This window comes from Nipponia nippon, unplaced genomic scaffold (genome assembly GCF_047370975.1).
Source record: "Nipponia nippon isolate SJK-2023a ecotype South Korea unplaced genomic scaffold, ASM4737097v1 scaffold_7, whole genome shotgun sequence".
Lineage (NCBI taxonomy): Eukaryota > Metazoa > Chordata > Aves > Pelecaniformes > Threskiornithidae > Nipponia > Nipponia nippon.
The window spans coordinates 14330676-14344643 of record NW_028262391.1 but is presented as its reverse complement, the minus strand read 5'-3'; the positions used below and the strand labels follow the sequence as shown (position 1 = coordinate 14344643).

The window sequence follows — 13968 nt, the reverse complement described above, 5'->3', positions numbered from 1 at the left end:
GAAGAATGATGTAGTCGTTTCCATACCGTGTTTTGTTTGTGTGAGGGACTTCTCAGTGTTTCTGCAGTATTTCAGGCCTGTTGGATTGATGGGGGGAAGCAGAGAGATTTAGCGTCTGAGAATAGCACAAATCACAGCACCGTGGCAGGCAAGAACAGCAGGGATGGCGTCTGCTCTGCACATATGAGGACTATTGGTGATTTGGTGCCTTGCGTGGGGCACTCCAAGGTGAGGGGAGCTGGGCACTCTGTTGTGGAGCCCTTCAACAAACTTGGGGTGCAGAAGTGTGATAATGTCATCAAGTTGTGGTCTCCTAGAAGCAAGAAAACACCCAAGGTTGAGTAGTGCAACCGCAGCCCTGCACTGACACCAGATGTACATTCCACGGACAGATGGTTTTTAACCTGTTTTTTATATCCTCCCATGGAGCAAATTCTAGGTGGAAAGACTTTCCTAATATCCAAACCAAATCTTTGTAGGAAACCAGGAAGAAATCTGCTTAATTGACTGTGAAGAAGTTTTATGTTGCACATTGGAGTCAACAAAACAAAACATAGTCTTTCTAACTGTACGAGTGTCTAAATGCTGCCACAAGATTGCCCAGGATTTCTGACCCATCAAACAACTCCTTAGGACACATCTGGGTGACACATGGCCCTGTAGGAAACCCTCTCCGCCTCCATCCCTGTTTGTAGGGTGAGAGGTGCTGCAGGCATGGGGGAGAGGGCAGAGCTGGTTTTCCATTTGTCCCTCCTGCCAGCTCCAGGCAGCAAAGTCCAGCAAGCGGCATCTCCAGGCATCATCCTCTGAGCCTGCCTTCCCACCTCCCTTGGGGACAGCATAGCTGTGGCCCCTTCTTTGCTGGTATGAGCTTTGGACTCAATCATTCCTCAGCCCTAAAGCTCTGCAGGGCAAGGGTACCCATTTGCTAAATCTTCGTGCAGCGCTTGAACTCTGAGTGCTGGTGTGGGGAAGGTGTGGATTTTACTCCTGATGTTTCCCCTTTGTGGGCACCCACTCAGGAGCTGGTGCAGCCCATGGGGGCTAGGGAGAAGCCCCCATGAAGGGGCACACGCTCTGTTGGTTCGTGGAGTCACGTCTGCACACAAATGAAATGCGCTCTGTGATTGTGGGCTCACACATAATATTTATGCTATCCTCTGTTTCACTCTGGGTGAATATGCTGTAATTTTGGCTGATTACACAATATGTCAGGAATAATTGCAGGGTGTTCCTCAAAATAAATAATATATCTTGTGTGCTCTGCTATCCATACTTATGAGCGTGCTTTAACCTTCAGTAGCCAAGGCATTGACTGTGCTGGAAAGTGACAGCTTAGGAGCTGTAGCTACAACTTCTTTTCCATTAAACTTTTCTTTTTTTTAATTCCTTTACCTGAAAAAGCTCACCCTGCATAAATTCTGGAACAGCCCTACATCTCTCCTTTATGCTTTCTGTTCCTGTCAGGCTTTGGTTTTCTCCTCATCAGAGCTCAAGTCAACACAGATGTAGAAGATTGCTCTTGAAAGGGAAATGTTTTAAAATTTTGACTGCTGGTAAAACACACTGGATCAACAGAGCAACACAAACCGTGTCCTGGGGGAGGCAAAGACAAACCCAGGAGTGTAGCTGTATGAAGAACTGATTTTTTAGTTCTCTGGTCAAATAAAAGAAGGCCATGGGGAGGAGGGGATTCAGATCCAATGCAATATTTCATTCTACTTAAAATAAAACTTCAGCTTTCATCTCCAACTCTTTTAACACCCTTTTTTTATTAGATTTCCAAACAAAACATTGTCTCAAAAGAAAAAGTCAAAACTTTTACCCTTTTCAAATCTCCTTTTTCCCCCCATTAATGAGATAGAGTTTGTGTGCTGCTTCAGCTGCTCTTACTCTGAATTATTTTTGACAATTAAAATATTGAGCTGGACAATTGCACCCAGAGGTAGTCAGCAATTCTGTGCTAGAATAACTGGTGGCATTTAGGCCATCAGTCCTCTTCCATTTGCCATCCCATTGCTTTCACCTGCAGTGGTCTTTGGGGGCCTCTTTTGCCCCTGCAGTGCTGGAGATGGCTGTCTCGTCCTTAGCTTGTGTGTAGGGACTGCTCAGAGTGAGTAGCTTATGTATCATGTACATTAGTTTGGCATTTACCTTGTAGGAAAACCCATCCAAGACTTTGGACCTCTTTGTCCTTGAGCCTTGGACAGCCTTAGGTGGCTTGGACTGAGCTGCAGGGTGACTTAGCTCTAAGTCCTAACATCCATAGGCTCCTAGGGAAAGGGTGGTCTGGGAGAGACATGTAGCAGTGGTCCCATGTTGCACTTCCCCTTTTCAGTGTGCTTTATGTGACTCCTTTCTCTTCCCTTTACCTCAGACTTGCATTTAACATCTGTGTAAAGCTGATTCGCTGGATATGGGAGGGTCTGCATAAATGCTAGTGCCGTGCAACCACATCCTTTCCACCTACTCTACAAGTGAGAAATAGACTTCCCTGGAGGGACTCGTCTTTGTAAGAGCAAAGCAGGCGTAGTGCAGAGCTTTGCACGTCTGCTCCTTGGTCGAGGGCTGCAGGCAGGCAGCTATGCTCAGTGCTGGAGGCTAATTACTATTCTTCCTTGCAGGCATCAGCACAGGAAAGGAAATCACTTCTCTGGATGCTCTTTTTGCCTACAAGGTGCCATTCTGCTCTAGTGACTCACTGACGGTGACAGGAGGCGATTGCTTTGATGGGTGCTGTCATCGGCTTGAGCCCATCATCCCTCTGAGTTAGGGAAATGCCATTTTCGGAAGCTTGTCCTTCAAATGCAGAGACCATCCCTCTCAGCACAGCCTGTTATTTCATGTAACGCATCCTGGAAACACCAGTTTTCTCTGTGTAGTTATTAGCCCTGGGTGGAGATTCACACTTGAGATGAGTAAATACACGAGTGTGCCATGCAGCCCTATTCTCCCAGAGTCATTTTCTTCTCAAAATAAATTCCCTGTAATTGGAGGGTGACACTAACCCTGTAATCACGTTGAACTGGAGCTGGGCATGGCCTTCATTCTGCATCATTGGGAAAGGAGTTGGGATCAACTGTTTGGTGCCCCCAGAGTCACAGACCTCAGGAATAAATTTCTTAGCATCAGTCAGTCAGTCTGTTTACATCTCTCCATCCTACTCACAGGCTGGGTGATGTGACCATGTGTTAAGCTGAACGGCTCTATCTAAACTGAAGGGGTTCATGGCAGCTTTGCAAGGTGGGGCTGGATGCCTGGCTTTGCTACAAAGCCCCTCCTGAGGCTTGGGCAGCTGCCATTGCCCACCATGATGTGACCTCTGTGCAGGTAGCCTGAGGAGGTGCCCAAATGCAGGTACCCACCAGTGCTCCTTGCCTCCTTCGGCTCTGCAGCACATGCATTCATTTGCCCTCTCCCTGCCTGTTCCTCGGGATACTACAGGCTGCATAGCCCAGTCCCTCCAGCCACCTGCTTGTGGGCTTCCTCCAGGCAGAGCGTGTCCTTCTGCTCTGAGCAATTTTGCTGAGTTTAGCCACAAAAGCTGTGGAAAAAATCTTGTGGGGCTGGGAAACATTCTCCTTGCCTCTGCCTGTGTGCTTTTCTGTACTCAGTGACTGTTGTGGGAGCTGAAAATGCTCAGCACTTTGCAGCAGGATTTCCTACCCCCGCACCTGAGTGATAGAGTTGAAGTGTCTTCCAGGATCCCTGCGTGTGGCTCAGGAGGCTTCGACCTGCTTCGTGCATGACTCACTGCAGGTGCAGTCACAGACACCCATGCGCAGTGTCTGCTAAAGGCTCACGCTCTGCTGTCGTCGCAGCTTGGAAGAGTTGGGCATGGTGTTCGGCCAGGGGAAATGCACCCCTGGTCTTCAAGGGCAGCAGCTCCTGTCACAGCTGCAAGTGCTGTTATTCCTGAGCTTCCCAGTTTGGGTGGATTCAGTGAATCATCGTAGTGAGTTGAGCTATTAAAGTTATGCCGACAGTGATGCATTTAATTGGAGACAGACACTTACTTCATCTTAACTCCAAACACCCTGGAGAACTTAGCAGCTCCTGGATGGGAAAAAACCCAACATTTTTCTCCTTCAGCTTTTCATCTTCTCTTTGTCCCTGAGTTCTCTGCTGATGCCTGTCACCATAGTAATCTGCATGGAGCTCACTGATGCATTTTCATGCCAAGTTAATACAAGCCTTCGTTAATACTGTACTTCCGAAGGAGGGATTTTGGTGCTCTTCTCTGTCTGCATGTGTTTGCAGTATTTGGCTTATCAAGTATTCCGGAACCCATCCTTTTCAGGGGAGGGGAACTGCAGTTTCTGCAGCGGCACTTTAAACGTGGAGTTAATCTAAGGAAATTAGGAACAGTTTACACTCTGACTTGAATGCTGGTTTTGGCGCGGTAAGGATGTGAGTGCTGGTTGGGTGAGTCGTAAATCAGCCTCCCATTATGACAGCCACAGCCTGAATGGGGGAAAATAAGAACAATGGAATGTGTAAATTCCAGGCTAAAATGTTTAATTGCAATAAACAAGTGTTTAAAGAACATTTAGGTGAAATATACTCCTGAGATGTATTATAGGTCCCGTGTTTGTAGTCACATTCTCAGCAAAACTGTTGCACAGGCACAGAAGAGAGTCAGCAGTACGCCCAGCCAGGGTTCAGATCAGGGCTGGAGATGCTTTCTCCCTTTGCCAGACCAATGTCCTTAGCAGGTACCAGAGGGGCTGTTTCGGGAGCCTGCCTCTGGCATCTCTGACAGCCCTGCTGTGCTAAGACCAGGCAGAGGCGTTGAGTTAGAGCGTGTCCTGCTGCAGAAGAAGAGAGCAAACAAATGGGCAAGTCTCCTGTCGAAATTACACAGTAGGTACCTTCCTCCTACCTCGTTTCAGGTTGCTGAATATAAAATGGCTGCTTGCTGTCTGAGCTAGTGGAGTCCTCTGTTGTCTGACAGCTTGTTGTGTGGAAAACAGTAACCCCAAGAGCGTCAGAGTTTATGCCATAACCAACAGACAGTACCGCTGGCACCCAGCACAGTAACTTCTGGAGTGGATTTAAAAGCAGTTCTGCACCAGCAACCTCAAGTGGAGGCCTGCCTGCCAACCAGAGCATCGCTATGAATTGCAAGAATCCTTGGAGCCAGTGGCTCAAATCCCTGAAAGGTTGCTAAGCCCTTCATCTTTTCAAGAGGTCATTGAAAAGCAGCCCCTCTGAGATCCCTACTGTTAATTCGGAGAGTTCAGATTAAGGTGTGAGTAGGGTCTTGTTGAGTCCTTCTAGATATCCTAACCCAAGGCAAAGTGGGGTCTGGCTTGCTGCAGCCTCAGGTAGTCAGGTTGCCATAATGAGAGGTATTCTGTGAATTGCAAGAAACAAGGCTGTGGCAAACTGCCTTCCACCATGGAGTCTCAGCTGGAAATCAGTGTTGTGCCCTACTCCTTGGTCCTCCAGAGCGCAGGGTTTGGATTGGATTGAGCCACCCTACAGCGCTTGACAGAGTATAGGGTTCCTCACCGTGAGGTTTATGCTGCTGCATGTGGCCAGATCGTGTTTGTGCTGCTGCTGTGCTGATGGGAATAAGCAAGAGTTGGTGTCCTCAGTGGGACTTTGCTAAAAGCAGCACAAAATATGTGTGAGCACCCTGCACCTATAATATCCTTGGCAAGCTCCAGGAGAGTGAAGATCACTGTATAGCTGTACAATAAAGCAAGAAGGACAGCAGCTGATGGTGAACTGAGATAACTTTAAGGCTCAGCAGCAGGACAGCTGAAATGAATAATGGCAGCATCACATTACCATTTAAGTAGAGACAAGGAGATTAGCAATCAGATCATGACTTAGTTAGCCTCAGCTGTGTCAAAGGGCTCAGAAAGTTAAAAGGAGGGCAGGCAGAGCTGGTGAGTTTGGCCTGTGGAAAGAAGAGCAAGCAGGCTGCCCTTCAGGGGCTATGCAGTGAATTGGTCACTGGATGACTGCTCTAAGAAGGGCTATCAGCTGAGGACTGTGTCTTCATCCTAGGGGAGAACCCCCAGCTTGGCAGATGCTGCAGACCAGAAACAGAGCCATGGCTTAGCTCTTGCTCTGTGCTACTCTTATTGGTCTGTTCTGCACTGTGACTGTGCCCCCTGGGGATGCTTCATGGGGGTGATCTTCTCCATCTTTTGGGAGCACCACATTTGAAGGATTTGAGCTTGCTGCATCAGTGAAAGGAGAGGGCCTTCTGAGCTTTCTTCAGCACCCCCCCAGCTGTGTATGAGCAAGCAGAACAGGATCTTTAAAGTAAGCATCATAAAGCATAACAGCATTGCTTGTAAAATATCCCTTTGCATATTGCATGGGAATCCTAATAGCACAGGGTCTGCACTGGGAATACATGCTGTGTGGAAATCTCTTGTGTTTAGTTGCTATTTTGGGATCTGGGCAGTCATAACTTCTTTCTTAAATCTATTCTGAAGTACTTGACTTTGTGTTTAGGGAGATGCTAAGTTGGTGCTGAAGTCTTGTCCACATTAGTTCAGTTCCATTTCTGCAGGGAAATCTGCTCCTACAACAAAATAGAAGAGTGTACAGAGGAGCCTGAGTGGGAGGAATAGGTTTATCCAAGTGTATTATGCAGTATTGCTCCTTTAAAAGCTGGAGGATCTGCGTCCCCCTTGCTGCACAAGAATGATGTTAGAGAGTAGGTTTGAGTTTGATTCCTGGTGAATTATAGAAAGAAAGTGCTCATGGCAGGGTTTGTGCTTATCTGCACTGCACTTTTTTTATGGTTTGTTTCTGTCTCTTATTGATTATAGCCAGGAGCAGTATCATTGAGGGAGCTTTAGACAAATAAAAGTATCAAAGTTGTGGGGTTTTATTTTAATTTTTTTCCCCCCAGTGCTCCAATAAGCACTGGGAATATTGCCTGCTGGGAAGGTTGTTCTCTTCCTTTTTTTTTTTGTTGCTAGACTGTGAAAAGTTCTCAGTCTATTTCATTGTCTTTCTGCCTTCTGCTCTGACTTATTGGCGTGTTCTGCTGTTCTTAATTGACAAGGAGACCTGCTGGTTTTGAGATTTTTCTGCAAACTGAGGTTTTCAGCATGATTGCTGCGGGATAAGGGATAGCAATGCTGGAAGACTGTGATAAAATTGCCCTGTAGATGGAAAGAAGTGATGTTAAAATACAACAAAGGTAGGGAGTCTCTTAAAAGTCATGTGCAGAGTTTTGCCTCTGGGCTAGCAGGAAAAATCCTGTCCGGTGATTATACAGTTCCCTCTTCAGGTGATAACTCTGTAGTGAGCTTTGGGGAGAAAGACAGGTAAATCCTTCTTCCTTGTTAAAAGCTGCCTTCGCCTGAAACTTTGTCTGTAGGCCTCCCAGCCACCTTGTTTGCTGTATGAATGACAAATCTCAATATTCTACTTTATGCCCACACATGACATGGGAGATTCCCTGGTAGGAAGCAGCTCTTCTGCTGGCTGTTATCACCAGTGTAGCTGGTTGTGTTTGAGCTGGTCCCTCTGCAATCAGTGGACAGATGCAGGTGGTTTCAGGACCCTGTGGTCCTGGCCTGGCTTACCTGTTGATTTTTGGGGTGCAAAGGGAGGCCAGTTCAGGTGTAGATGGCTGTACTAGGTGAGACAAATCACCCATTGCCCAGACAACTCTGTAACCCTCCTGGGCTGTGCCCTGTGTTAGAGGAGAGAACTCAGTGCTGGCTGCGTGTGTCTCTATGCTGCTTTTGTGTTTAGATAGGCACCCAAAGGTGCACCTGCTCACCAGCACTTCTTTCCTGTAGCAAGAGACCCAAGGAAATGCAGAAACCAGGGAAGGAGAGCTCTGTATGTCTTTGAAGTGCTTTCTGACCCTTTGGTGTCTGGAAAAGGCATTTGTTCACTGGTGCTGCTTCCTAAATGAGTCTGGGGAGCAGAGATGCTCCTGCAGAAGAGGATCCACGCAGCGTGGAGAGACAGGAACGCTGCTGCTGTCAGACTGTGTTAGGGCCAGGAGGAATGTGGTGGGTTTGTGTATGGCTTAGAGCTCTCTGCTTCACTTCCCACGAGTTTTACTTTGAGTTTGGGTGTGAGCATCAAACTTCAGCAAAACCAGGTCAGAAAAAACGCACGTGTAAGATAAGATTTCTTGTCCAACCTGTCCCTAGGTAGGCATTGACTCAGAAGAGCCTGGGATTGTGAAGAAGGCAGTTGTTAAAGCCTGAATCAGACCTGACTGTGTGTTTATGTCAGATCAGTAACAAAAAGGGATGCAGCGACTTTACTCCATGTTTTACCATGGTGACACTTAGCCTTCTGGTGCAATAGCATTTGCATCTATAGCATGGATGCAGGAGGACCTCAGGGGATCTTAGGTGGTGTTTGGGTAAACTCTATAAATGATGTGAAGCTACTAATGATGAGCAGATTTGCTCTGTTTCATTCAAGAGGCTATTAAGTAAAATTGGGAGAGGTTTTCATATCCTTCCAAAATTATTTGCGAGATCGAAGTATAGTTTGCACCCTGAAGAAGGAGGAAAGGGGCTTCTATCCTGTAGCCAAATCATCTTCCCAAGAAAGGGGAAAAGGTCAGGGTTGTTCATCTCCACTCCTCTTATCCTTGAGGAGCTTTAAGACAAGATGTCCCCCCTTCCCCACCACACAGAAAGCCTTAGGCTGCAGGAGCATCTTCAAAATCTCTCCTGCTGGGAGTTCTTCCATTTTGTGCAAAGTACTTAAACATTAAAATTTAACCAGAGAGTAAAAATGAGGCTAAGACTCATTCAGGGACTCAAACGTAGGTCTCTCATATCAGAGAGTGCCTATTAGTGCCTTTACTATTGTGGTATTAGATAAAAGGGAGGAAGGGGATGGGCTCGAGGAGGGTGGTGCAGTTGTCTGTCTGTGCCTGAGAATACGGTTTTTCGCTTCCTCTAGCTTTGATGTGCTTGTTAGAAAAGCAAGTTAAATCAAGCTTCTGCATTCAACAAAATAGGTATTTCATTTTGGTAAGAAGAAAGAAAAACACTTAGCTGAATCCAAGTCTCAATTTGACATACTGGCTTGACTGACGTTAGCTCTTAGTAGATGGCCAGTACAATTGTACTTATTTACTGTCCTAGAGTTGTCTTTCTGGGAGAAAGCCGGCCTGCAGCCTGCAACACTTTGGTTGCTATGAAATCACTTTAAGGCAGCACAGAAACCAGCTGATACTGATTTATTCAGTGGCTTTTGTAGCTATGAAATAGTACCTGTCTCTCTCATGGCTTGTTGCTGAAGGGTTGCTGAAGCTGAAATCCTTTGCACCTGTAGCCTGTCTGCACCCAAGGTCCCTGCTTGCTGCGGGGGGTGTTGCCTGTGCAGAAACGCAGGCTGAGAGTGCCATCCTCAAATGGAAGTTGTACAGCGCGGTGCGAAACTGTTAGAGACGGGGGCTCCTAATGGAAACAATTAACACACAACGTGACCGGGGTTATATAACCACTATGGCTTATTAAACAGCCTCACTAGAGGCAAGAAAGATGGGAGGCTGATGAAATTTTGGTATGCTACACTGGATATTTTCCTGTCTATTGAGCCAGCAATAACTAGGTCTTATTTACTTTTGGTGGGTGGTCACATAAAACTACAAACTCACGTCACACAAGGAAGATCTCTGCCATCCAGCTAGTGTGTCTGTTCACGTGTAGCCAGCTAGCTTTCTTTCCAGAAGTAATGCCTGTGACAAACTGTAAGACTTGCATGATTAAAATTGAATTTATTTTTGACCGCTTAATTTGTGTTTGGTTGGATGGTAGGGAGACAGGCAGTAACGCTGCAGACTTCTGTCATGTGAGTTCAAATTTTCTGCTTTTTTTATGTTTTCCTTTTCTCCTTCAGCACAGGTATAAAAAGTTGCAGAGGCAATAGGGAAGCCCCTAGCCAGTCCGTCGCTGGCTCACAATGTACAGGGGCTGGGCAAGGACCCTGCTAGAGGAAAAGAGTGATTCTCATCTACCAGAGTATGTGGCACGTGTTTTGGGAGGGAGGAACATGCAGGATTTTAAAACAGAGGCGTTTTAAGGTGCCAATAAATGCTTCAGAGGTCATTTTTGGAGGTGTCTTGCATCTGTTCCTTTCAGGATTTTGCTCCCTGAGTCCCACGCAGTTGGACTCATGCAGCCCAATTCAGTACTTGGTTACTTTGGTTTTATACCACTATAATACCATTGATTTAAATAGATTTTCATTGGCATAAAAGTGGAACTGCATGATAGTGAATCAACCATACAGAAAGCAAGGTAGTTAGCTTCACAGGCAGAATAAGAAACAATAAGCAAATTCTTTGCAACATTGCTAGCAAATATTCTCCTGAACAAGTGGCATACTTAGAATACATAAGCTGTCTAAAGACTTTCATTTGGTAGGTAACTTTCAGCAAAGCGATGTTCCATAAATCTGTTACTTTCTGCTGCACCAACTATGCATTGCATTTTACCCGCTCGTCTGATCTCCATTTTATTTGCCTGTACGTCTATGTATATATGAATATTTTACAACCATGCTTGAAAGGAATCACAGAAAGCTGTCTTATCTGCCAAGCACTTCTACATTTACTCAGGGCTTAATGGGGGCCAAGCAAATTGGGTCTCTTGCTACTTGCTGCATGTTTGGTATATCTAATAATTATTATTATTTTTTGCAGAACCCCAGCTGAAAGGAATTGTGACAAGGTTATTCAGCCAGCAGGAATATTTCCTGCAGATGCACCCAGATGGTACAATTGATGGGACCAAGGACGAAAACAGCGACTACAGTAAGAAAAATTATCCTGTTTTGCAACCCAATTACAATCAAATACATCACCTAGTGGGTCTTTATTTGGGGTGCAGCTTTATTTTTGAAAAGACCAAATTAGGAAGAAGCCAGCTGTTTTCTGCGCATTTTTTTTCTATCTATCCTTCCCCTTTAAATCTTGCCTGTATAATTTCATATGTTTCCTCTCCAATCTTCTTCCCTCCCACCCTGATTCTGTAACTGCCATCTGGGTGGGGTGGAGAATAAAACCCATGATTTGAATTGCTGCCAGAAGAGAAAGGAGATTATATTTATACACATGCCACGTGGGTAAAGGATATGGGGAATTCTCTCTCCAAGGAGAAGAGAAAATTGTTTTCACTATTTTATCCTGAAAAATTCAGCAAGCATCAGGAATTTCCAGGCTGGAGGAAACTAGCTGTTCACTAAAGTCTAGTGCTTTGAGGCTAGTGTCAAGGCTGAGGGTATCAAATAACCTTTCCAAAGGAGGTCATCTTCCAAAACCCTGTTCAAAGGGGTTGCATTCATGCTGTCCAATAAAGGACAGCAAAGTGCAGCAGAGCCACATAGGTTTAAAAATGATGCTTGTGTGCGGGGGCGATATTGGTTTAAACAAATGCAAAGCAGTAGCCAATATTTCTTTTGCAAAAGAAGTAGTTTTGTCAGTACCAAAGCTCCTCGAAAGGTTAAAAAAAGTGCAGGATATTTCCTACATCATCTCTTCGTTTCATAGGCCTCGGATTGATGCTTCTGAGAGGGCAGTAATAAGCTCAGATCCTTGGTGCCACGATCTGCATCAACAGAGTAGGACTCTAGTCTGATTTGGGTCATACTATGTTGGTTTGAAGCTTCCTGTGCTGCTGCTGAAGGGACATCTTATCTAGCCTGTCCAGCATGGAAGGTGTCTTTCCAGTCATTACTAGAGATGAAGAGAAGTTGATCTGTGTGGTAGGATTGATGGAAGCAAACTTTGTGTACTTTGTGAAAGGTGAAACCTACTTAATTTGGGGACAAATCTTGTTCTAACTCAAAGAAGCTCCTAGCTGGATCAAAGGCATCACTCCTTCAGGCAGGCAGGGCCTAGGCTGCAGGTGAGAGGTGTCTGCAGTGGTGTAGTGCCTGTGGCACAGCATGGACGTTGTCCTGTGAAGGTGCGCTTGGACAAGAGTGCAAGGTGGGTGCAGCTCCACATCATGGTGCTTGCCCCATCCCCAGGAAGCTGCCAGGGTGCTGTGGCGGGAGCGTTGTGTGTGATGGGGCTGCTCTGCTGCAGCCAGCTCAGGACTGGGGTCCATGGGTGGAGCAGTGCATGGGAGAGGAGGTTTGATATGATGTCAACTAAAATTGTGGGAGGCTGGCAAAGCCCTTGTGAAATGATGCAAGAGGCTGCATTCACCAGAAACTTGGCCTGTGGCCAATGCAAATGTCAGGTTTTAGTCCCCTTTTTCATATGCTGGTGCTGAACAAATGAAATACCACAAATTGCAATGACACAACTTCTAATTTACATTGGAGCGGGAGAACCTGTGGCCCTCCACACACACAGTTACTCCATGAGAGACTGAGCAGGTTTCTTCCTACAAGAAGAGTCTGGCCTTGTGATTTTCTCAGGCAGACACTAACACATGTGATGAGTTCAGTGGGCTTTAGTGGGTGAGTAATGACCCAGTGTTGGGTTGTATTAGCTGCTTTTTCTTAAAGAAAAAAGACATAGGGTGTTCTCAATCTGCAGAAAATCCCATTGGAGGCCTATTTGTCAAGGACATGGGAAGAGCTGCTAGAGATGACAGGGATTCATTACCATCATCTATCAGTGAGGACTGAACAACAAAGTAATGGGCTTAAATGGAAGCAGATATGAATTTAGGTAAACAGCAGAGGAGAATAAAATGTAAGAGCAGTTCTGCAATATTTCAGGCTGGCAGGGGAGATGAGGGAAACTGCCACTGTCTGCACCTTGGTGGGTGCAGGGGAACCTCCTGAGTCCCCATGATTGAGGTTGGGCCCCAATCACCCAAACAGCTCTTATGTATCCCATTAGAAATGTTAGAGATCAGTTTGGCAAGGTGCTGAGTACTTGTGAGCCACTTCCACCCAGTCTTAATTGGAAATAGATGGGCTGAAGAGCACTACTAGAGTGTAAATTTATCTGGTGAGATGGCAGCCCTGCCTTGGCAGCTTGGTGGGACAGGAGGCATCTAGCTGAAGTGTGCCAAGCCACTTGCTCGAAGTCATGGGCTATGTTGGAAAGTTAAGTGAAGCTTTTGAGAGAAGACTGAAGCCAAAGAATTCCCCATCCCCTGATCTCAGGGGATATCGAAAGAGGGAAAAAAAATCCAACCTGATAATATACGGCTCCTGAAAATGAAATAAATGTGCATTATTCAGTTTTGTTTAACTTTTTTACCACATACTATCCTTTTTATATCTTCAGTTCGAGTCAACATTTTATTATATGAAGCTTGCAGTTATAGCTTCAAAACAAAATCATCACTTTGGAAAAGCCAAAATAAAGCACACTATTTTTCCCTTTTCTGTTTCTCCAAACGTCTCAATTTTTGACCAGAAAAGTCAAAACTCACTTGTCTAAATGAACAGCTTACAGATATACTTCACTGATATTTTCTGTTTTAAAATATTTCTCCAGAAGATTCCTGACCAGACAGTCAGCAGTATGTGCAGTATTTCTGTGCAAGGGCAAAACTCATCAAAGACTGGGTAAATAATATTTTCCTGTCTCTGGAGAAGGGTTGGTTAACTCACATCCATTGGCAGAGAAGGGTGATCTTGATGGCCACAGCAGGATCTTTCCCACCCTGGATGACCATCTATTCTCCAGGCAGAAGCTGTCTTAGCACAGTTAAATACATGGTGAACACCGCGTTCTATACATTGGCTCTGTGTTCAGTAGCTGCATACTGATTATTCAAATTAGCATTATGAAAGGAAGCTTAATTTTCATGGAATACATTAGGTTGGTTTACTCTGGCAAAATAAACGTTTAAAATGAGACACGACATGTCCCTCAGATACATCTGATGCAATTAAAAGTTCTAATAAAAATCCAGTTATTTATATAAGAGGAACTGCTAATATTTAAGCAATTTTTAAATTAATTATCTGGTGCCCATTTTATGTGTGTTCTTGAGAGCCTGATGGCATTTATTTTCCACCTCCTCTCACTTAAAGAGAAAGAGA

General features: G+C 45.4%; 1 protein-coding gene across 4 annotated transcripts in view; it reads left to right on the top strand.

Annotated features, from left to right (window-relative positions):
- The window catches only part of FGF12 (fibroblast growth factor 12), a 232338-nt gene that overhangs the window by 138078 nt on the left and 80292 nt on the right, over positions 1 to 13968 (top strand). For 3 of the 4 annotated variants that reach the window (XM_087739168.1, XM_087739171.1, XM_087739169.1), the window contains one exon: positions 10658 to 10768. In XM_087739168.1, coding sequence (XP_087595294.1) covers positions 10658 to 10768 — 111 coding nt within the window. Of the gene's footprint in view, positions 1 to 5989; positions 6280 to 10657; positions 10769 to 13968 lie in introns of those variants that run through there. The other variant, XM_087739170.1, reaches the window with a different exon arrangement.